Consider the following 25,500-nt stretch of genomic DNA (forward strand, 5'->3'; position numbering starts at 1 on the left):
GCCATAGTCTTTCTTTTTTTCTTTTTACAGCGAAAGCTCTATATGACTAACCTCCCGTAGTTTTTTCGACGTCCGGCAACAGAAACAGACTTAGCGATTTCGAATAAATCCATGCGGGTGCAGTGCACGGGCGCAGATTTCAAAATGCGGAAGAGATTAGAACGCTGGACGTGAAAAGTAGCGTGACGTCAAGGTTATGTGGTGTTCTTCCAGGCAGGCAGGAACCAGGCGGTTGCAGGGACAGTACGCAAAGGGAATTGCTTTATTCCATTGACAAGGTGACTGGCGAGCACCAGCACAGCTGGGCCGCCGACTGTGATAAGCTGGGAAGAAGTGCGCCGGCTACGCTCGTCGCCGCGGTATATAAGCTCTTATCAAAGGGGCGTGTCGCAGTAGCGCACGTGTAGGTTATCGGTAGACGTGCGGCCACTACACTCCCCCGTTCTTATTGTAGTTCGGGCGCATGCACTGAAACAAAAGTAGTTCATGGCACATAGCGGTCTGGAGGGCGCCGCTGCCTTGCAGGATAACGCCGCTCTGCCGTGGCTGGAAGAGAAGACGAAGCTGGCTGCACCGGGTCGGGGCTGTCGGGTCGCGGCTGCTCGGGGTAGTCTCGCTGTTCAGGGATGTACGGAAAGTCCATATCCCTGGCTTGAATTATGTGGTTCTGGTGGCGCTTCCAGGCAAACACACCTCGACCGGTTTCCACACGAACTCTGTAGGAAACAGGTTCAGTCCGCCCTAACACAATCCCAGGCAACCACTTTGCACCGCGTCTGAAATTTCGCACAAGAACACTTTCACCCACAGCGAATTCACGCGCGCGCTGCTTGCGACGCACTGTCTGGACGAACTGCCGCGTCGAAACCTTCTGCTGCAGCGAGGGCTTGACGGCATCTAGACGGGTGCGGAGTCTACGCTGTAGCAGGAGAGTGGCCGGCGCCTCGCCCGTGGTGGCATGTGGAGTGTTCCTGTAAGACAATAAAAACTCTCCCAACGTGGTGCTTAAGCTCGCGGCAGTACTTTTCCGCAGTGCCGCTTTCAAAGTTTGGACAAATCGTTCAGCTGGTCCATTACTGCTCGGATGGTAGGCTGACGTCCTTACATGGCGCGTGCCAATGCTCTTAAGGTAGTTTGAAAACACAGCCGAGATGAACTGCGGTCCATTGTCAGATACCACAACTTCAGGGTAACCAAACCTGCAGAAGATTTCGTGGAGACGGTTTACTGTGTTTTCCGCGGACGTGTCTCGCATTTGGCACACCTCCGGCCACTTGGAGTGAGCGTCGACCACAACCAGGAACATGGCGCCCTTGAAAGGTCCTGCAAAATCGATATGCAGACGTCCCCATGGTCTGGTTGGCCATGCCCACGGGTGCAAAGGAGCCGGGCAAGGCATCGCACGTTGAGTTAAACAGGGGTTGCAAGAACGCACTTGGGTCTCAATGTCGCGATCGATGCCTGGCCACCACACGTAACTACGTGCTAGTTCTTTCATCCGAACAATTCCAGGATGTCCCTGGTGCAATCATTCGAGCATCTGCGACTGGTGTTTCCGAGGAATAACGACACGCATTCCAAGAAGAAGACACCCAAGCTGTGCAGAAAGTTCACAGCGTCTGTGAAAAAACGGCTTCATTTCTTCACTCACGATGGTCTCAGGCCAACCGTTCATTACGTGCTGCATGACTATCTTTAGAATCGGATCTCGGGCAGTTTCGCGTGCCACATCACGACAGTTAATTGGCAAGGACTGCATGCGTAGGAGATAAAACTGGTCATCCGAGCATTCTTCACTTTCACTTGGCAGAGGCAATCGAGATAAGCAATCTGCTTCGGCGTTTTGACTCGATGGCTTATACTTCAAAGTAAAATTGTAAGCAGACAGAACTAAAGCCCAGCGTTGCAGTCTAGCTGCGGCGACAGTTGGTATTCCCGTCTTGGGACCGAAAATTGTCTGCAAGGGTTTGTGGTCAGTAACGAGAACAAATGAACGCCCGAAAAGATAGTAGTGGAAACGTTTGACGCCGAAAACTAGAGCGAGCGCCTCTTTTTCCAGTTGACTATAGTTGACCTCCGCTGAGGATAAGGTACGTGATGCGTACGCAACCGGATGGCACTGACCATTTGGCTCCACATGAGAGATGACAGCTCCTATACCGTATGCTGATGCATCACACGACAGTTGCAGGGGCGCACTGGGGTCGTAGTGAGCGAGAACCGGTGGCTGCGACAGCAGCTGCTTGATATGCGAGAAGGCTGCTTCGCACTCGTCACTCCAGGCCCAGGGAACATCGAGTCGCAGCAATCTGTTTAGGGGTAAAACGACGTTTGACAGGTTAGGAACAAACTTGCCATAGTAGTTTATCAAGCCCAACAGTGAATGCAATTGCTGCTTGTCCGTGGGACGCGGAGCCTTTGCGATGGCTTCTAGCTTGTCAGTTGCTGGTTCAATTCCGTGCACGCTAATGACATGTCCCAAGTACTGCAACTTGTCTTTGAAAAACTGGCATTTTTCTTTCTTTACCCGGATGCCTCTGTCTGATAACCGTCTCAATACCGCCTCCAAATTCTTTAGGTGCTCCTGTTCAGTCTTTCCGGTGACCATGATGTCATCGATGTAACAAGTAACTCCGTCAAGGCCCTTCAGAATATTATCCATGATCTTCTCAAAGATCGCCGGCGCTGAGGCGATGCCAAAAGGCAAGCGGTTAACAACATATAAGCCCTTGGACGTGTTCAAGGTCAGGTAGGCTTTGGATTCCTCGTCCATCTCGACTTGCTGATAAGCCCGACTTAAATCAATTTTGGAGAATTTCTGACCGCCAGCTAATGCTGCCAAAAGCTCATCGAGCTTTGGAAGCGGGTACGTTTCTACATCTAGGATTGGGGTCAGCGTGAGTTTGTAATCTCCACAGATTCTAATCGACCCATCGCTCTTTACTACGGGAACAATTGGCGTAGCATACTTGCTACTGGCGACACGAGAAATGATTCTCAACTTCTCGAGCTTTTCCAATTCAGCCTCTACCCTTTTCACAAGAGCGAAAGGCACACTCCGTGCTTTTAGAAAACGAGGCACTTGGTCATCCTTAAACTTGAGGCTTGCCTGCTCTCCTTGTATGGTCCCTAACTCATGCTTAAACAGGTGTTCGTTTTTCCGTAGCAGAGTTTCTAGTGCTGCAGGTGGACTGCCTGACGCAGTGGACACCTTGCAAAGACCTCGAATGCCACCCCAGTCTAGCCTGATATGCTGTAGCCAGTTGCGACCTAAGAGCGGTATGCCGCCTTGCGGAACAACGTTAAGCGGCAGTCGTGCCTCTTGGTTATTGTGGCGGACCAGCACATCCATTACTCCTATAGGCTTTACGGTTTCTCCTGTGTACGTCTTCAGTTGCATCTTTGTTGGTTGCAAACGAACACCAGGAAAGTACACTTTAGCCTGATGGTGCGACATGACCGATACTGCTGCTCCAGTGTCGAGCTCCATGTTTACGGTAGTTCTTTCTACATTTACGCCTACCATTAAGGGTGCCGTTTGTGACACGTCGACACTGTTGAGCTTAGTGAAGTCGTGCTGGGTCTTGCACTCAAGCGTGCGCATACACTGCTTCTGGTTTTTTGGTTCCGCTCTTGCTCTGCACATTCTGCGTATGTGCCCCTGCCGGTTACATTCGAAGCAAGTAGCTCGTACGTGCGGACACGCTTGCGCATCGTGCTTAAAAGAACCACAGCGATAACACTGCTGGGATTTGGCACGTTTACTTGCGTACTTATTCTTCTGCTTTCCGCTCTGCATTCGGTGAACTAGGCCACCGCTATCTGATAAATCATGGGCTGTCACTGCATTGTTCATTGCGGCCTCGGACGCCAGAGCACGGTCAACTGCCTTCTGGAAAGTTAAGTGCTTGTCCTCGACGAACAGCTGTCTCTGGATATCTATTCGCCGCATGCCACACACAAACTTGTCGCGAAGCGCATCGTCGAGAAAAGAACCGAAATCGCAGGTTTGAGCTAGCCTGCGTATCTCTTCTACAAAGTGGGCTATCGTCTGCGTTTCGCCCTGCACGGCACGATAAAACTTGGCTCTCTCGGCAATAACGGATGGCTTTGGCGACAGGTGTTTGCTCAAAACTTCCCTCAACTCGCTTAACGACTTCGATGTAGGCGTATCGGGAGCAGTCAAAGACTTTAACAGTTGGTAGGTTTTCGGACCGATGAGACTCACGAAAACGTCGACTTGAAGGTCGGCTGGAACCTTGTTTGCCCTCAGATACGATGAGAGTCGCTCGTCGTACGACGTCCAGTCACTGGTCGAGTCGTCAAAAGGTTCCATCTGTCCCAGCTGCGAGGCCATTTCGCAGTATTGTCGGTTCCGAAGAAGAGACTGTCAACTTAGCTGCAGGGTCCCGCTGTCGATGCGTTGATCCTCGTCGCCATTATGTGGTGTTCTTCCAGGCAGGCAGGAACCAGGCGGTTGCAGGGACAGTACGCAAAGGGAATTGCTTTATTCCATTGACAAGGTGACTGGCGAGCACCAGCACAGCTGGGCCGCCGACTGTGATAAGCTGGGAAGTGCGCCGGCTACGCTCGGCGCCGCGGTATATAAGCTCTTATCAAAGGGGCGTGTCGCAGTAGCGCACGTGTAGGTTATCGGTAGACGTGCGGCCACTACAGGTTATTGCAGTATATAAGGAGGAGAGGTATCGGCGCTAAAAACAGCTGCGTTACCTATGGGGCGGACAAGTATAGTTCGTACACCCGAAGAACAACATGCGTACGAGGAGCGCTGGAGGGAACAACAACGAGAACGTAAAAGGTGCTGGCGCGACACGACCACCGACGATGAACGTTCCCGCGATGCTGAACGAAAACGACAATCGCGAGCCCTGCCAGACTCGCAACGGCACCAGACTCGCAACTCAAAAAATGACGACCATTCTACTCTGTGAAGATGCAATGGCAGCGAAAGCACATTGCTTTTCGTTTGAGAGCTTTGACTGTCCTCAGCTTTCACTGCCATTCCATCGTCACAGAGTGGAATGGTCATCATTTTTTTCGCTATGATCAATACAAGAAAAAAGTTAACATTAAAAATTTCCACATTTCTTTCTCATTTTTACCCGCCTTACCTTACGCGTGAGCTCTAGACGTGATAGCTGCAAAATATAATTTTACTATATAAAAAAACACAATTCGATCACGGAGAAACTGAAAGACCTGCGCCTCTGTGAGGACAAGTATTCAATGTGGGACGAAATAGGTAAGCATGCAATATGGTTTGGACATTCTTGGTAGGGTATCCGAAATTAGATGTCTACCGTACGTCCTGTTTGTCTCGTACACAATGCATGGATATTAAGACATGATCTAGAAGTCCCCTTGACGAAATGGTTTCACTGCGATTGTATACAAATTAACATCGCAGCAAATGTGAAGATGTGCGAAACCTTTTGTCTCTAATACACATCGGTGTAGTGCATCGAGGTTGCTCTAAAGATAAAACCAAGCTTAACGTGCCGGTCAGCTTTGTCACAAGGTCTGTCCGAAATAGGGTGATCAATGCTGCTAAAAAAACTAAACTGAACATGGGTCTTGTTGGTTTTGAAGAGCAGGAACCGTCCTTTGTTAACGAACATCTGTGCGTTCAGAACAAAATGCTATCATCTAAAGAAAAGAAAGCAGGGCGTGGCCACAACTGGATATATGTTTGGTTAGCACAGGGAAAAAAATTTAATGCCCAGAACTGAGAACTCTGATAACTGATAACGAGAACTCATAACTCCACTGTTCTGCAGATCACCAGTGAAGACGATTTGGCCAACACTGTGGGAAGTTTTGTTGTTGTTTTCATCTAGTTCTTAGCATAGCATATTTCTGTTGCTGTCGACATGGCTTTTACGTTTCATTAAGTTTTACGATTTGCTGCTTAATAAATACTTTTCAATTTTACATTACAGCGCACGCAGCATACGAAGCAACCTAAATCATTTGATTGTACATACGGCCAGGCATGAACTCTGCTTTGATGCGATAGCCGTAAGTGAAACTTGGCTCAAGCGCCACTAAACGGCCTCTCTTCCTGGGACGAAAAGGAAGAATAAACCTTATTTGTGGACAACAGAGTTGAGACCTAGGCCTCTCCACCTAGATGACGGCCTCGAGCCCTTGGGCCCTGACGGCATCTTCGGCCTGCTGGATTGACTTGAGATCTCAGCCACGTGATGCACGTCCAAGGGGAGGTGGAATTGTCTCCCACCAGCTACTGGCAGTGGCGTCTATCAGCTCTGACTGCATTGAAGCCCTATTCATAAAGCTTTCGGATGGTTTAACGGTGGGTGTATTGTACAGGCCACCAAATTCATCAATAATGCTATTTCTTGAAAAGTTTGAAATGATCCTAACAGAATGCTTACATGGGCGTCACTCAAATATTCTAATCGTGGGGGATTTTAATATTGATTTAACACATGGTGCACAAAATGACTAAGCTTTCCTTATTGAATCACTTACCTTGTGCAGCCTTATTACAGAACCAACCCGCGCCACAAGTAACTCAAGTGCTCTAATAGGTCACATGCTGTGTAATAATAGCTCAGGTGCGCAGTCTGCTACTTGCGCTTAGCTGGCTGCAGACCATTCACCTATTTTTGTCTTATTGAAAAACACATGCCTCAACAAGTGCATACGATACAGAGTAAAATACTTAGTAAGATAGACTATGTCCTGCTGCGTGAAATATTAGAACGAACATATTTCACTACGGCATATGATAAAAATGTTAATACCCAGTATATTAACTTTCTAGATATACTTAAAAATTCCATTGAACGGGGCTTTGTGCAGGCTATTAAAATATACAACCTCTCGAAGTGTCCGTGGATTAATGCTGAAATGTTAACTGTGTTAAAAGATTAGAACAAATGGTACCACAAACGGAAACAGTTGAGATCAATCTAATATTACCTAAGCCAATTTAAACGCTATCGAAACCTATCTGTATCTCTTATGAGTAAAAGAAAAAAACAATATTATTCATCACTGGTGAAGCAGGCGCATGGAAATACGAAAAAAAATTGGGACATCGTAAATGACGCAATCGGTCTACTGTCCAGTGTCTCTACTTTCCCTGAAACTGTTGACTAAGGTGCAGCTGAATTTTTTAGTGCCTATTTTGCCTCCATAGGGCCTAAGGTAGCTACACAGGTACATGCTGATGCTCCTTCGGTGAAGATACCAGAGCCTGTCAACAATACATTTACATTGCCTCACATAATACTTGAATTAATTACAGCAGTTCCCAACCTCTCAGCTCGTAAGGCGGCAGGACCATATGCAATACATGTTAGGCTGATAGAAAGCAACATTGATATACTGGGAATCCTTCTACCGCATATTTTTAACTACTCGCTGGAAAATCCAGTGTATCCCGATGAAATAAAGATGGCGAAGGTCACACCTATCTTTGAAAGCGGTGAACGATCCTTCATACAAAACAACAGACCGATATCGGTGCTCAATGCAACAGATACAGTTTCTGAAAAAATATTTTGTAAGCGTATACGGAATTTTTTTTAATAAACAAACATCACCTGTCCTAATCATCATGGGTTCAGGCCCAAAAGATCAACGTCTTTCACATCTGTTGTTCTTACACAACTCATAAATACTTCATTGCATAATAACAAACTGGCCATAGTGGTTTACTTATATACCCAAAACTTTCGACACGGGTGATCACACAATACTGCAAGAGAAATTTGAAACTTTCGGTCTGAGAGGAAGAATTTACGATCTAATAAAATTATTTTTCAAATAGCAAACAATGTGTCGTGGTAAACAATCTAACCACACTACCATAAAGATTATTCTGGGTGTTCCGCAAGGTGCCGTGCTTGGTCTTGTGTTTTTTTTTTCTTTGTGTATTAGCGATCTTCCGTCAGGCCTGAAACATTCTGACGCTATTATATATGCCGACGACACTGCATTACTTTTCACAGGGGATAATTTAGAGGAACTACAATCTAAAATTAATAACGAACTTAGCGAAGTATCACAATGTAATCACGATCACAAGTAATCGGCTAACTCTCCATTTCCAGGAAATGAAGTACACCGTGCTTCATTCGTGAAGAAAGGACATAAATTATGACATGATCTCTTACAACTTTAGCGTTCTTCTCGGTCACCCAATTGACTTGACGGCACACGCTACTTAACTGATTTCTCGCAGTGAAGCGCAACTTAACGCCTGCCCTACTGACAACCTTTTTGAGATTATGCGCAACTTGGAGCACATATGGGATAACAGCAACTCATGTTACCGTACCAACTTGCTCAACTTTCTACGTTTTGCATAAATTATGCCGACGTTGCACTAAATGCTAACAACAGGAATCTGCTCAGGGCGTCGCAATGCAAGTATCTCCATGTTCTGTTTGAGTCTGATATGCACTGAAAACAACAAATTATATGTGTCTGCTTCAAATTAGCCAATGGCTGTCATGTATTACTAAGGGCTAGAGAGTGCTTTGGACTACGAGCAGTAAACAACAGGACAAAGAAACTGACACAGAAAACAGCGCTGACTAACCACCAAGTGTCTTTACCCTTTCAGTCAGCATATATATGCTCCACCACTATCTCAAAGCACAGAATCAACAAAATTCAGCATGCGCAGGGGCGAAAATTGCAAGTAATGCGAGATCAAGGTAATCTCCTTCGGAAAGAGAGAAATTCAGGGAAGGCTTAGGCATGCTTCACCGCTGTTATGAATCTGGAAAGCTTCGGAAATAAGACGTGCGCGGTATTTTTACAGATAGGTCACAACTTTAAAAGACGGCTTGCAGCCGCATTTATTGCAATGCAGTGATATTTGACTGTCTCTAGCTCGTTTTTGAAATTTGAGTGTTCGCGCATATTGTCACTGATGCACCGCCCCGTTTGAACGATATAAAATCGCTTGCATGAAAGAGGAATCTTATAAACCACACAGTCACATCAGTCAACAACAAACCTCTACCTGTGCTGCTTTTTGCAACTTTTTTTGTTGTTCTAGGTCACCCGATTGGCTGGATGGCCCAGATGATGATGAAGCAACATTTACTGGGCCCGAAATAAATCGGTGGTGCACGCAGGCACCAGACGGGGTGGTTCTCTAGTTACGGGACCCATATGTTTCCAGCAGTTCCTGGCCCCTGTCCATCAGTGCGAGCTGAATCGGTAGGGTGGGGCTGGATAACAAGGTCTCCTATCGCTCAAGGGGTTGGGGATTGAGGGTGTTGGTGGGAAGCGGAGGAGGGGGGTCTTGAGTTCTGTGCACTCTGCCAAGACGTGCGGCAGGGTGCCCTTTTCTCTTCTTCAAAAAGGACAGAGCATATCGTATTCCGCAGGGTACATGCGGTTCATCAGTGCGGGATGCGCAAGCGATCCCGCCTGCGCTCGACGCAGGATCGTCTGTTGTTGCCTGGTGAGTTTGGGGCGCGGTTATCTGGCAGTCTGCACCTTTCATCTGGCTACATCCGGGTAATGTCGCGAAAGCTGGTAACCGGGTGCGGTAGCTCTCGGCTCGTGCTCAGCCCGGATTGACATTTCTCAAGCATGGTAGTCGGCGATGGTGTTGCCTGCTACCTGCGAGTGAGCCGGGATCCACACGAGCTCTATGGCTCTTCCCGGAGGCTTGTGCTTGGCTAGAATGGCTCGGGTCGCGGAGGAGATTACCCCCTTGCGGAAGCTTCTGTAGGCTGTCTTTGAGTCGGTGACTACGGTGGCCACGCTCGGCTGTGCGAGTGCGAGGGCCACGGCCGCTTCTTCGGCAACTGCGGGGTCTGTTGTCTTCAGGGACGCGCTGACGATCAGCCTGTCTTTTGATGTAACCACCACCGCTGCACGGTCACTGTGTTTTCGGAGCGAGGCGTCCGCGTAGAGGACCCTGGGATTCTCTTCCAGCTTCCGGGCTAGGCCTATGGCTCGCGCGGTGCGCCTCTCGTCGTCCTTGTCCGGCGTCATGTTCCGGGGAAGGGGTTTTGTCTGAATGATCGTTTTGCAGTCTTCCGGAAGGGCCGTCTTGATGGGTACTGGCTCGATCGGCCATCCTATCTTGCGTAGGACGGCTCGTCCGTGTTCCGTATGACAGAGCCGGATTCTCTGATTAGAGAGGTGGGCTTCGATGAGCTACTCCACCGTGTTGTGGGCACCCATGTCTAGCAGTTTTTGCGTGGACGAGTATATGGGCATGCGCAGCGCTTCTTTTGTTGCCTTACGAAGCATCGTGTTTTGGGTGTCCCTATCCGCCTTCGTCAGCTGGAGATACGGGGCGGAGTAGGTAACCCGGGACACGACGAACGCGCGTACCAGGCGCATGGCATTATCCTCTTTAAGGCCTCGGTTTCTGTTGGACACCCTCCGAATCATACCAACTATCTGTTCGGTTGTAGCAGTGATCTTCGTGCTGGCGGCCTGTGCCTTTCCGTCGCTCTGAGGTAGTAGGCCGAGAATCCTAATATGCTGTGTTGGCTTGATGGTCGTTCCGGCGATCGTGATAATCACGTTCGGCGGCAGCTCCTTCTTGGATTTTCCCGGTTGGATCATGAGCAGCTCTGATTTCTGTGGAACGCAGCTCAGTCCGCACGACTTCGCGTACTCGTGCACGGTCGTTGCCGCCCGCTGCAAGACTTCCTCCATCCAGGCATTGAATCCGGCTCGGGCCGTCCACACCGTAATATCGTCGGCGTATAACGCGTGGTCCACACCTTCGATTTGCTTGAGTAGATCGGGCAGGGGCAGCAGGGCCAGATTGAAGAGCATGGGCGACAAGACCGATCCCTGAGCGGTGCCCCTATCGCCGAGCTCGACAGAGTCCGACTTCTCCTCGCCTATCCTGATGGTCGCCGTTCAGTTTGACAGAAAATATTTTATGTAGCCGAATGTCTTTCGGCCACACAGGGTTTTGTTTAGATTCTGCAACACGCTCGCGTAGGAGACGTTGTCAAACGCTCCCTTCAGGTCGAGGGCGAGTATCCCGCGCGGCGCCCGCCTCGTTGCCGGCTTGACGACCAGTTCGTGGAGTTGGATCATCACGTCTTGGGTGCGGAGATGTTGCCTGAAGCCGTACATCGTCTCTGGCATCTGATCCGTTTCTTCGAGGTGCTTCTGCAACCGGCGAAGGACCATGCGCTCCATCACCTTCCCCACGCAGGATGTGAGGGAGATGGGCCGTATGTTGTCTATCGTAAGGGCCTTGCCGGGCTTTGGAATGAAGCGGACCTCGGCGTCCTTCCATTCCTTCGGCAATTGCGAGCTCTCCCAGGCTTGGTTACTGTGCTCTAGGAGGCCGCGGGCCGCTGTACCGCTCATGTTACCGAGTAATTTGTAAGTTATGGTGTCCCTGCCGGGTGCACTTCTCTTGTTACTGTCATCTATCGCTGTCCACAGTTCCGTCATGGTAAACGGCCGGTCCAGTTCTTCGTTGTCGGGTCCTTCATACCTCTCGGGCACCGGGTACTGGCCCTTCTCTGTCTTTAGGTACTTGGCCTTCAGGTCTTCCAGGAGCCTGCGGCTGTCTCCCTTGTACGTGTTCAATACTTTCGTGAGGTTGCGATTGGTCGCAGTTTTGCTTCTCAGCGGGTCGATCAGATGCCTCAAGAGACACCACGTCTTCCACGTCGAGAGCTTGCCCTGTAGGCCGTCGCAGGTCTTTAGCCAATTTAGCTTACATAGTTTGGCCGCGTACCCGGCGATCTGTTTGTTCAAGACTGCTATGCGCTTGGCCAGCTTTCTGTTGTGTCTTTGACGTTTCCACCGCTGCGTCAACGAATGTCGGGCCGACCACATGTGGGTCAGTCTGGCGTCCACGTACGGTGTCTGCGACGCCGTTGCGATTTCTTCGGTAAATTTATCGAGAGCCTTCTTCTGGTCCTTCGCCCATTCGGTGTAGGTCCTTTGTGTTTCAGCTTGTCCCGTCAGGCTACCTAACTCATTTCTGGCAGTGAACAGCAACCGAATCCCAGCCCTGCTGACAATCTTTTTGAGATTATGCGCAACCTGATACACATATGGGATAACCGCAACTATTTGCCATGAGCGATTCTGAGAAAGGGCAGCTGCCGATTGCTTTCTTTTAAGGCTTAATTGTTGCGAGGCTTTCAGTGATGCTAGTTAAAGACGGTAGCGGGAAACCAGCGAGCTTCAGCCTCGCTGCCTGCAATTCGAAGCATGCATCTACTTCGTGGTCACAAGACTTGATGAGGCCCGCCTTACATATTACTCTACCCGCCGTGGTTGCTCAGTGGCTATGCTGAGCAGGAGGTCGCGGGATCGAATCCCGGCCACGGCGGCCGCATTTCGATGGGGGCGAAATGCGAGAACACGTGTGTACTTACATTTAGGTGCACCTTAAAGAACCACAGGTAATCGAAATTTCCGGAGTCCTTCGCTACGGCGTGCCTCATAATCAGAAAGTGGTTTTGGCACGTAAAACCCTATAATTTCATTTCATATTACTATTTGCCTCAAGAAGATGTATGCATCGAAGTTGACCATTGCATTCACAAACACGGTGTTCTCAAGTTTCCCAATGCATGTGGTATCAATGTCAACAGGTTTTTGGAGCTCTTCAGTTTTTACATGCTTTCCACTTTCGTCTCCATGGAGGACATGCTTGCTATACAAAACAAAGGTGTGTACATCGGTTCATGTATGGCCCCTGTTCTTAGCGCCATATTATTGGCCAGCTATGACCGCAATTTTATAACTAAGCTCAGCCAGACGAGGACTGTAGAAGTGATGTGATACTTTGATGACTTTTTAATTTTTTGCAATACTAGCACTAATGATGCGCAGCCTGCTGCTGCTATAATATTTGTCCTGTTCCGCATAGTTTTACATTCCTTTGAATTGACCACGGAGCATCCTTCAGACAACAAGCTGCGTTTCTTGGACTTGGAGCTGTCGTTCTCAAGCAATTGTGTACGTTGAGGTTATACTCCTCTTTCTCATAAGAGCCTTCTTTCGTTTTCCTCCGCGCACTGAAAGGTACTTAAGCGCGGTATTGCAAGATCTTGCATGAAGACGGCCCTCATCAGGTCTTGCGGCCACCAAGTAGATGCAAGCTTCGAATTGCAAGTAGCCAGGCTGAAGCTCGCAGGTTTCCCGCCAGCGCTTTTAACTAGCATCGCTGAAAGCCTCGCAACAAGCCTTAAAACAAAGCAGTCGGTAGCCACTCAATCGCCGAATCCCTTATGGCAAATGATTGTGGTTATCCCATATGTGCGCCAGGTTGCGCTTAATCTCAAAAACGTTGTCCGCAGGCCAGGCGTTAAGTTGCTGTTCACTGCGAGAAATCAGTTATGTGCCACCAAGTCAATCGTGTGACCGAGAACAACAAAAAAGTTGTAAAAAGCAGCACAGGTTTCTTGTTGAATGTAGCGACTGTGGGGTTTATAAGATTCCTCTTTCATGCAAGCGATCTTATATCGGTCAAACTGGGCGGTGCATCAATGAACGCATGCGCGAACACTCAAACAAAGTTCAAGAACGAGCTAGAGACAGTCAATTATCCCTGCATCGCAATGAATGCGCCTGCAAGCCGTCTTTTAAAGATGTGACCTATCGGTAAAACTACCGCGATGACCACACACGTCTTATTTCCGAAGCTTTCCACATTGATGATAGCGGCGAAGCATGTGTAAGCCTTCCCTCCAAATCTCTCCTTCCGAAGGAGATTGCAATCCTATCGCATTAATTATATATTTATATCGTGTTTCTCGCCTTCAAAAATGCGCTATTCGTATAATAACTTACTCAAAAAGCACACACCCCCGTATGCCATTCTTTCAGCAGCTACGCATACTACCCGTATCAACTGCATATAAATTCACGATAGATGAAGTAGTAAATACAATAGTAAGTAACCTAACCCGCTGCCCCTTACTATATTCAGATTACCAATGAAACATACAAGAGCCCCTACTAACAATCTATTTAACTTACTACCATTTCATAATACATACAGCCAGACTCATAGAATATAAAGGAGCCTACGTGTGTAATGAAGTTCCAAACGAAGTAAAAGAAAAGAATAACTTTTTGGCATCTTGAAAACATCTTTTCCTGATTTCTATGGAACTATTGGAATGAAGAAGCGTGTAACTGAGCTTTAAAACAAAAAGGACTATTTTTAGTGCATGCTTGTGGTATGCTTTGGTCGAGTATACCACACAGTAATATACTGAAGAGGAAGCTTTAGCTCGTGCGCACCTGTCTAAATACGTGCAAAAGGAGAATTTGTTTTTCTCAGCAAACACTGCACCGAATTTGGCGAGGTTTCTTGCATTTAAAAGAAATTTTAAGATCTAGTGACTGTTGGTGTCGAATTTTTTATTTAGGTCGTCAATTCTTTATTAAAAATTGGCTAAAATCAAAAATTTTCAGAGAACAAAACTTTCAAGTTTAGAACTATGTATCTCAGCAATGATAAATGATCACAATTCTGTGAATTGCATATAACAGTACATCGAACGCGGACAAAATCGATATGTTACACATGAATTTCAAAGAAATCTGGTATTATGGAAATACGGCTTTTGCATAACCCTTGTTTACAACGTAACAATTCCACGTAAGATATAAAATGACAAATCGAATTTGTCCGCTTTCAATAATCTAATGACTTCCTCTTACAGAACCGCGACATCTGTTCTTGATGTAGAGCTATTACTTTGTAAGCTTCGTGCTTCTACTTTTTTCAAACTCAAATTTTTGAATTTTTTTAACTAAACCCAGGCACTAAATCGAAATTCCGTTTACAACAATCACTCAAATTTACCTTTCTCTCTCAAATGCAACAAATTTTATTAAAATCGGTCCAGAGGTCATGTCACCAAAACGGTTTTGCGTTTTATACGTATTTCAATTGGCCACGTCAGAGTTGGGCCCGAGCTAAAGCTTCCTCTTAAGGTTGAGAATTTTTTTGCGCGTTTCTGGAGTGCCTTGTGATTGTGCCCTGCAATCAAAAAGTCTGCCCATATTATTGTACTTGTTTAGCATTCGGCCCCATCTCTAGCCCTGAAGGCTTTGGGTCCGACCAACTGCGTGTGTACTGGCTTTGAGAGTAAAGAGTATTTTGTAAAAACGAAAGCGCGTACTCACCCACAGCAGTCAGGAGGGCGCTGTCCAGGAAAAGCGAGACGCACACAGCGGCGAACAGCCAAGCGGCTGGCTTCGACTGCACCACCTCCAGCGGAGACGCTGCGCAGATATTTTTTATGGCATTTTCTTGTCGATGCTTCTGGTATTCTAGTATCCGCGGAAGCTTACACAGAGCGTCATTGCATTTCTCCAAAAAGTATTGAGAATTCTATAGTTTGGGGAAATATGCATAAGTATGAGCTCAACATCTACTCAGGAACACTCCACAATCTTTATTAGAAGAGGGCAAGAAACCAACACAAACCAGGTAATAATTGCGCGAGCGCCACTGCCGACTGTTTTCACAGGCATTCGCCTATATACTGCACACTCCACCGACAAAAGTCAAAATAAAATGACGTCATATGTCAAAATAAGTCTAAATAAAGTCATTTTATTTTTATGTTGAGCTTGGTCAGTGACCTGCTTCATCTTTAACAATGCTTTCACGTGACTAGATGGTATTCCGAGGAACTCTTGACTAAGTTTTTACAAATCACTTTCTGATCCGTAGAAGTATGCAGACATGTCACCGATGCATCTATATCCCCTTTTCCGCATGTCTTAGGATTCAAGAATATATTTCGTGAGGGTGATTTTCCTTTTCCCAATAATCTCTCCACAGAAATGCCCCAACTCTCATCTGCAGAAACCACTATACGCAGGTATACGCGCACTTAGTTTATTTCAGACTGCTAACATATAAACCCGTGGCCTGTCGCTTGCGCATCGTCCCGTTTGTTTTATGTAGCATTCACCACAAGTAAGAGGTATGCCGGTACCACATCTGCGGTACATTCAACGAAACATGTGGTGGAGTCATGCCCCAGCCTTTTCTTTTCTTTCCCGTGTGCAACAGATTCACTGCCATAGCTGGAAGAGCTTGTTCGGCGCTGAAAAGACAGTATGCATAATCTTAGGTTGTGCAAAGCCCTAAGGACCCGGACAGGCCGCCAATGAAAACAGACCCTGGCAACTTTTAACACCCGGACTCTCTCGAGTGAGGCTAGCTGAGCAGGACTCTTTCTGTTGCTATCAGAAATTGTTTGCGATATCATTGGCCTTAGTCAGCTGGCCTTAGTGACCTTAGAAGAACTGGTGTGGCTTATACAGTGCTGACAAGCGGCCATATCCTCTGCTATAGAGGTCTCCTAGATACGAAGCAATATGGGGTAGGATTGATAATACATAAGGAAATAGCTGGCAACATTGACGAATTCTATAGCATTATTGAGAGGGCAGCAGTAGTCGTAATAAAATTTGATAAGAGATATAAAATAAAGGTGGTACAAGCCTACGCTCCAACATCCAGTCATGATGATGAAGTGCATCAGTTTTATGAATATCTTGAATTAGCGATAAGAAAAGTGCCAACTCAGTATATTGTAGTATTGGGCGACTTCAATGCAAATGTGGGGACAAGACAAGCAATTGGCAACTACGGGGTCGATTTTAGGAACGCTAGAGGAGAGATGCCGGTAGAATTCACGGAAAGGAATAAGCTGCGAATAATGAACACCTTCTTGAAAAAGCGTAGCAACAAAAAACGAGCCTGGAAAAGCCCTAATGGTAAAACAAGAAACGAAATTGGTTTCACGCTTTCCGCCGATCCCAGCATAGTCCAGGATGTACAAGTGTTAGGTAGGGTAAATTGCAGTGATCATAGGGTAGGAAAGTCTAGGATTCACCTCAATTTGAAGAAAGAAAGAGTAAAATTGGTCAAGAAGAAACCGGCCAACCTAGATACAATAAGGGTAAAAGTAGACCAATTAAGCTTGGTACGTCCAAGCAATATGCAGACTACATATTAATGCAGGCTGCGTATGCAGCTAATGAATGAAACCGTAAGTAGGCTAGCTTCAGAAGCAGCAATTGAAGTGGGAGGTAAGGCACCAAGGCAACGAGTAGGCAAGCTCTTCCATATAACAATAGATCTAATAAAGAAATGATAAAGAGTGAAAGTCGGCAACTGAAGAGATAAGATAGAATTCGCGGAACTGTCGAAACTAATCAAGAAGCAGAAAATAAGGGATATTGGAAATTATAACATGAGAAAGAATGGGGAAGCAGTAAAAAATGGACGCAGCCTGAAAACAGTGAGAATGAAACTTGGCATAGGAAAAACCAAGTTGTATGCACGGAAAGATAAGCAGGGTATTATCATCAGCGATCTCGAAGATATAGTAAATCCAGCGGAAGAATTCTATACTCACCTGCACTGTACGCAGAGCAGCCACGACACCTCTATTCAATGTAGTAATGAACAGGTTACAAAGAGTCCTTCTATAACTAGCGATGAGGCTAGAAGGATGTTGTAAAACATGAAACAGGGAAAATTGGAAGGAGAAGATGGAATAACACTCGATTTAATCAAAGGTGGAGGAGACATAATGCTTGAAAAACAGGTCGCCCTCTAAACGAACTGTCTATCGACTTCTAAGCTCCCAGAGAACTGGAAGAATGCCAACATCATACAAATCCACAAAAAGCGAGATGTTCAAGAATTCAAAAATTACTTCCAGTTTTATATAAAAACATTCCCCCAGATAATTTCGAATACAATACGGGCAACACAGGATTTTAGTCAAGCAAGAGAACATGCTGGTTTCAGGATGGGATTCTCTACCATGGATCACATCCAGGTCATTAATCAGATAGTCAAGGAAACTACAAAATAAGATCAGCCTTTCTATATGGCTTTCATTTATTACGCAGAAGCATTTGATTCAGTAGAGATACCAGCAGTCACAGAGGCATTATGTAATCAAGGAGTACAGCACGCTTACATAAATATCTTAGAAAATATCTACAGAGGGTCAACAGCTACCTTAATTCTCCACAAGAAAAGTAGGAAGATACCTATAATGAAAGGGGTCAGACAAGGAGACAGAATCTTTTCAATGCTATTCACTTCGTGCACGGGAGAAGTATTCAACCTAATAAACTGGGAAGGCTTGGGAGTGAGGATAAATGGCGAATGTTTAAGCAACCTACGATTTGCAGATTACATTTTCCTGTTCAGCAACACTGGAGACAAGTTACTACGAATTATTGAGGACCTTAACAGAGAGAGTAAGAGTGGGGCTGAAGATTAATATGCAGAAGACAAAGATAATGATGAATAGCCAGGCAGGGATCGCCAGTCAGCCTCTAGGGTCTGTGAAGGAGTACGTTTACCTAGGTCAAATACACACAGGGAACCCTGGTCATGAGAAGTAAATTTACAGAAGAATAAAAATGGATTGGAGCGATAGGGCAGACACTATCAGCTCCTGACTGAACGCTTACCATTATCATTGAAAAGAAAGGTCTACAATCAGTGCATTTTACCGGTGCTGACATATGGGGCAGAAACTTGGAGACTAACAAAGAAGCTTGAAAACAAGTGAAGGACCGCGCAAAGAGCGATGGAACGAAGAATGTTAGGCGTAACGTTAAGAGACAGAAAGAGAGCGGTTTGTATCACAGAGCAAACGGAGATAGCCGATATTCTAATTGACATTAAGAGAAGAAAATGGGGTTGGGCAGATCATATGATGCATAGGTTAGATAAACGGTGGACCATTAGAGTTACAGAATGGGTGCCAAAAGAAGGGAAGCACAGTGGAGGACGGCAAAAGGCTAGGTGAGGCGACGAAATTCGGAAATTCGCGGTCGCTAGTTGCAATCTGTGGGCGCAGGACACGGGCAATTGGAGATTGCAGGGAGAGGCCTTCGTGTTGCAGTGAACAGAAAATAGGCTGATGATGATGGTGGTATCCTTATGCTTATAGCATAACACAGGCTGTTGTTTTTTGTTTGTGAAGCGGCGTGACCAACTCTGAGAGATCAGCCATGAATTGGGCTAATCTTCTTTGCTCAGCCTCAGTTCTCCTTCGTTGTGAACCTTTTAGCTTCTGGAACTCAAACACTGTAACCACAACCGAGGCGGAGAACCTAGCCAACAACAGCCATTCTACGTGTGTTATGTGTTCACATGCTTTAGAAAATTATACTCAGAGAACACAAAGAGTTGCAAAATATATACAGGAAGGAAAAAGAAGAAAACGGAGAGGTGGTGCGAGACTACTGGACTGCGGTTGAGTGACATGCGCAGCTGAGTGCGTGCAGCGTTCTTCGAAGATCCCTGTACGCCCCTGGCAGTTTTGTGAAGACGTCAGCAGTTAACTGCCTTTCCTCGTGTCTTAGTGCACCCTCTAGAGCGTGCGGCTGGATACCTGGCCGTGATAGAATAGGCACCTCTGTTTCTTTTCCCGACCAGGCAAGCACTGCCAGCGGGCTGCTCTTACACCTAATGATTTGTCACGTGGCATTTTGCATGGCAGCGGACCGACCAACGTTCATGTGGCCCTGGTACTGACCAACGCAGAGTCTATTGGAATGAAAAAGCACTAAATTCATTCAGGGAGAGCTTCGGAAGCCGACAACTCACTAGGAATTGATCACCTAAGTACGTCAGTTCGGTGGTAGGGGGCATTCTCTGCTGTTCGCGAGACCAGATCTGTATCACTGACTATTTCAAGTGTGTTTGCTGCATATCCGGTGAGTTCCTTTATTCATGAAGTTAATATAAACAACTATAGAGGAAAAGCTCCCCATAACAACAATGCATTGAAATCGGCAACCACATGGGCCCCGCTATGTTGCTACTCTGGGCAAGCCAGCCGGAGCATAGGACTAGATACGAATGAGACGATAGGCGTAATCAACGCGATCCCGAGGCTCCCTCAATAAGGTGGGGCCATTCAGTTAAGGTAAACGCATCCTTTCTCTCACCGTAGGTTTTAGGACAAAATTTTCTAAATCCCATCTGTATCGTGTGCGCCTGAGCAAGACTACAGATACAGTGGTTGGCCATCAACGGGCTCGTCTCTTTATTTGGTTCTCTTTTATAGCTTCCTGTGAGGGTGCCGCATGCGCATAATCGTATTAGAAAGCGAACAAACAAACGCTGTAGCGTGGGTGGCATTCCTCAAATGCATTTTCTTGCGATGGCGAACAACGGTAGGTGGTCCATCTCTATGAAGATCTAGCAGCCATAAGTAAAGTGGTGGAATGTTTCACATGCGGATACTATGACAAGCGTTTCTTTCTCGATTTGCGAATATCGCGTTTCGCTATCAGCGCTGGCGAGGCGTACATAAATGGGCGCCATTCATACTGGCGTTTTTGCTGTAGCGACGCGCCAATGCCGATGGCTGATGCGTCTGCCGAGAAATGTAGCTGGGCACCTCATGCAATGCACAGATTAGATAACCGGTGAACCATTATGGTTGCAGAATGGATGCGCAATCGAGGTCGGCAAGAGACTAGGTGGGCCGATCAAAGTAAGAAATTCGCAGGCGCTAGTTGGTTGGCGCAGGAGATGGCTAATTGGAGATCGCCGAGAGAGGCCTGCAGTGGACATGAAACAGGATGACTCATCAAAAAAGGCCTGGAGCGGCTGAAATGTTAATGCCTCGCGGACGTTCTGCCCCTCGTGCCCATGGGCTATGGTTCACTCAAAAACCGTATCCTCCTTGACGACGCGCTTCGCAGCATCGCCGTTTTATCCCTTAATCTGGGAGCATACTTTCCAAAATAGTCAACGACACCCATCATTCTTCTCACAGCCTTTTTGTCTTCCGGCATGGCTCGGACTCCTTCAATAAATTCGGAGCTTGGACGCACGCTGCTTTCATTGATTATATCCCCTAGAAATTTTATCTCCTTAATACCAAACAGATTCTTCAGGATTAACGTGAGTCTTGCCCTTTCTAGCCCGGCACGCAAACGTTCGTCATGCTGGGCCTTTGTGTTCTTCGTAATAGGCATATCATCTCCGGTGGAGATGATATGCCTAAAGGTGATATATGCCTAATGATAATATGCCTAAAGATGACATATCAGACCCAGTCGGTCTGATATGCAGACCGACTGGGGGGCTGGAAGCGACTGTCTCTTCTCATAATGGGTCTCCCTTTTAGTCCATTGGCGACCCTCGTCGGCAAGAGCCAGGCGGGGCAGGGTGATGACGTCGCCCGCGTCGAATTCTTCCTTCGTCGTGGAGATGGCTGGGCGCTTCTTGAAATCGCCTTCCATGTCGAATTCTTGTTTCGTCAGGGCGAAGTGCGAGCTCCTGTCGCCTCGCTGATACACACGTGGTGCACGTTGTATGGCAGCTCCCGTCGTCTCCTGGTAGCCACATGGTACACGTAGTATGGCACAACAACAACTAAATGCCATCTTCACGGCGACACTAAAGGACCACTTTTGCAGACAATCACAAGAAAACTTGATGTACTAAAACCAAAAGAGCCCATTGAAACCACAAAGATATCTTGAGGTTGTCTTCCTACAAGCCCACTAAACCTGCAACTGCCATTCTGCACAAATGAATCAACACTGCGGCAATTCACCCAACCCTGACGAGAGTGCCCTGCACCATGTAGCGTGCAAACAGTAAGCTCTTTCTGAGGCAAGACCATGAACTTAACCTCCCAGAACAGGAGCTCTGTTGGCTTGACTGGAGTCATAGTCCATAAATTCATCATTATGAAACAGGATGCATTAACAATTGCAAACTCAAGTTAATGTCTTCACGGGCATCATTTTGTGGAAAACAGATGAAAAAAGGCCCAGCGTGACTAGTGATCCTGCCCAGGAGTCCGTGATGTGAAGAAGTCGGAAAATCATTCGCATAGGTTAACAATCGCAAAGCAAACTTGCGCTGTCGCTTGAAACTATACCATGCACTTTAAGGACTGGTGCCAAATTTTCTAGGTGTAGTGAGCACCTGCACTGCACATATAATTTAGTTAAAAAGAAGGTAAGGCAGAATGGGCCATATAAAACTAATGGCAATAATTTTGACATAAATAGACATTTGCTAAAGTCATTTGACAATTTCTTATTTTAGAAAGTATGAAATTTCGTTAAATGTAGCTGCTGTCAGATGATTCTGTACAAGCATTTGTCCTTATGCATATACTATTTGCTCTAAGTAAATTAAATTCTGGAGTTTTATCTGCCAATACCACAATATGATTATGAAGGATGCTTTAGTGGGGGACTCTGGATTAATTTTGTACACTCGGGGTTCTTTAATGTGCGCCCAATGCACCTTATGTTTTTTGCATTTTGCCAGCATGGAAACGCAGGCATTGTGGCCAGAATTTTATCCTACGCCATTTAGCTTAGCAGGGCAATGTCAAAGCCGCTACGCCACCACGGTTTTTACGTCGCCGGCAGAGGGGCACTTTCAAAGTAATTTAATTTGCCCGACCTGTTTGTGCTGCTTTTTCAAATTACATTTTAGGCTTGTTACTTCTGTTGGTTAATAGTAGTAATTATTATTGATCAAACAATGTTTTTCTTTTTTTACGGTGATAACTTGTTTCGGTGGTCTGCTATAATGCGACAGGTTATTCTATCAGAGTAATGCAGGTTCCTTTAGAAGTCATAAGCGTTGCAGAAAACCACTTATTTTTACTAAACTTGTTCAGTATCCTATATGTTCGGAACGCTGGAGCACTCTTACCTGTGTGAATGTAGGCAAACTGATTTTGCCTATGTGCTATCTTATTGCATAAGTGAAAACAAATTGTTGGCTTTTCTTTACTTTTTCAGGTGCCCTGCAAGCTCTCACACAAGGAACCCATTCCAATGGTAATCAGTCAGCGGACTGGGTGTATCAAAGTACCAATGGAAGGTACAATAAACAACACTTGTGAGATGTATCACATGCTGTTGCTTAAACTAAGAGGACATGAAGAATTATGGGGTTTAACGTGCCAAAACCACTTTCTGATTATGAGGCACGCCGTAGTGGAGGACTCCGGAAATTTCGACCACCTGGGGATCTTTAACGTGCACCTAAATCTAAGTACACAGGTGTTTTCGCATTTCGCCCCCATCTAAATGCGGCCGCCGTGGCCGGGATTCGATCCCGCGACCTCGTGCTCAGCAGCCCAACAAACTAAGAGGACATCACTAATAATGAAAGCTAGAATGGCAGTGCAAAAGAACCTGTGTGAAGTGTACCTTTTTTTTTTTACATATACAAGCCTTTACTTCATCTGGCATTTTCACCTCAAAATTACTGCTTACCGTAGAATTGTGAACTAACCATTACAGCAAAACAGCACTGTAGTAAGGTCAGCACCAGTGACTATGCATGTAGTACCACTTACAAGAATTCTATTTGACTTGCTATAGTAAATACGTAAAGCAAGTGCCAATAATTGTTAGGGTTCATACCCATGCAGGTCGTACAAGGTCGTTCATCTTATATGCACTCAGCTCGTACAAACTCGTTCATGATGTATGAGAATCTCGTTCATTGGCAAGAACGCAATCTCATATATACGTGTAGTACGACAAATCGTTCAGTCGACGAGAAATCGTACAGTCTATGGAGAAATAATAGCGTACAATATTTCTCGTACATTCTTGTTCACATTTTTTTCAATAGGAAACTGAACTGCGAGAGCGCCAGAATTAGAAATGCTGGATATAATTGAGCAAAAGAAATGCTCAACACGTGGAGCCCATGCTATTATTACAGAACGACCTCGCAGCAGTGGCGTAGCCAGAAATATCGTTCGAGGGAGGGGGGGGCTTACGTTCCAGCTCCGCTCCTCTTTATAGAATTTGTCGAGAGATGAAATACACGAATAACTGCATAGCCATTGACAAAGATGCTCCAATCGAATTCTTGAAGGCTACGCACTGTCAAGACAAGCAAAATATGTATTTTTTCATAAATAATATACGCGTATGTCCCAAAAGTTGGGCTCGAAATAACTGATGTCAATGCTTCCATATTTTTTGTCCATTTAATAGGTAAAGAAAATATCACATGAGCTTTAGAACTATATCAGTACGAAACCAGAAAAGCAGTGCACGCCGTGATATGAACAATGTAAAGGCGCTGAAAATAACTAATTGAGGACAAATATTTTAATGAAGCTTTGTCATTAACGAACCTTATATACATTTTTGTACATATGTAACGGCCACGGAAAAATCTCAATGACGCTGACCTTTGTTCCAAGGTATTGCGCAGGAACAGCTGTAACCGGTCGTGTATTGTAATTGCACCGAAATTATAGTCGCAACTGAGAGCACATATAAAATGCTGGAGTCCTGCAAAGTATGCGAGGGCGATCGAGTCAAATGAAAATGAGCCAGTGCGAACATATGACAAACGGGGTACTTTATTTAAAAGTAGTCTCCATGAGCATTTAGATATTTGTCCCAATGACTAACCCGTCGCCTGATTCCCGTCTCATAAAAGTCCTTGGTTTGCTTTTTCAAAAAGTCTGTAACTCATTCTTTCACGTCATCGTCCGACAAAAATGAGATTCCCTTGAGCTGTTTCTTCAACTGCCCCAAAATATGGAAGCTGCAAGGCGACAGCTTTTGGCCATATGGCGTATGTTGCAGCGTTTCCCACTTGAACTTTGCCAGTTTTGTGTTAACCACATCAGCGACGTGAGGACGGGCATTGTCGTGGAGCAATATGACCCCGTTCGTCAAATTTCCCCCGTCGTGTGTTCTTGATTACGACACGCAGCCGATCCGGCGTTTCACAGTATCGGAAACGATTGATAGTCTCTCCAGGTTTAGCAAATTCGGTCAGTAATGGCTCTTGACAAACGAAATAAAAGTCAGCAATACCATTCCGGCGGAAATGACGGCCTTTTCTTTCTATGGGGATGGTGATTTCGAATATTTCTACTCTGAGCTTTGCCGTCGTGTTTTAGGCTCGTAGTAGCGGTACCATGATTCATCGCTGGTCCAAATTGCCGCCAAGAAGTCGTCAGCCTCATTTTAACGCTCTCGCGTTAAATTAACCCTGTCGCGTTAAAATGAGGCTTAAAAATCCGGCGTCCAACGTCGGCGTCAAACGTTGCAGCAGCAAGATTTTCGAACTACATACACCCAGGCCTTACATATGAAGCAAGAAATTGACTGAGCCAATTGAATTTATCAAGCTACAATCAGTAGAAAAATCGTAAATGAAAACTTGCACACAACCTAGAGACATAATAGCTCTCGCACTGTAATTTGACTATACGACACAACAAAATTCTGTTACGCGAAGCCTCAAAGAAACCCCTTGGCATCCCAAACCGGCCGCGGCGGTGACAGACCGGCCGCGGCGCCCGCCATTTTGAGGGCGCCGGCGCGATGGGTGTCTTGGGGGGGACGGAGCGGCGCTCCCGGTTACTTACAATAATTCCATGTGGCCCTCGCCTCCGCCGCATCGCGGCCCGCGCAAGAGGCCGCGGTTCCACCACAAAGCACGCCTTTGTGCATAGCGTTCGCGGC

At 46.3% G+C, this 25,500-nt stretch overlaps 1 protein-coding gene across 1 annotated transcript in view; it reads right to left on the reverse strand.

Annotated features, from left to right (window-relative positions):
• The window catches only part of LOC129380402 (synaptic vesicular amine transporter-like), a 1,298,997-nt gene that overhangs the window by 1,115,897 nt on the left and 157,600 nt on the right, over window positions 1-25,500 (reverse strand). The window contains exon 2 of the mRNA XM_072286030.1: window positions 15,148-15,246. Coding sequence (XP_072142131.1) covers window positions 15,148-15,246 — 99 coding nt within the window. The remainder of the gene's footprint in view (window positions 1-15,147; window positions 15,247-25,500) is intronic.

Source organism: Dermacentor andersoni, chromosome 1, assembly GCF_023375885.2.
Source record: "Dermacentor andersoni chromosome 1, qqDerAnde1_hic_scaffold, whole genome shotgun sequence".
Lineage (NCBI taxonomy): Eukaryota > Metazoa > Arthropoda > Arachnida > Ixodida > Ixodidae > Dermacentor > Dermacentor andersoni.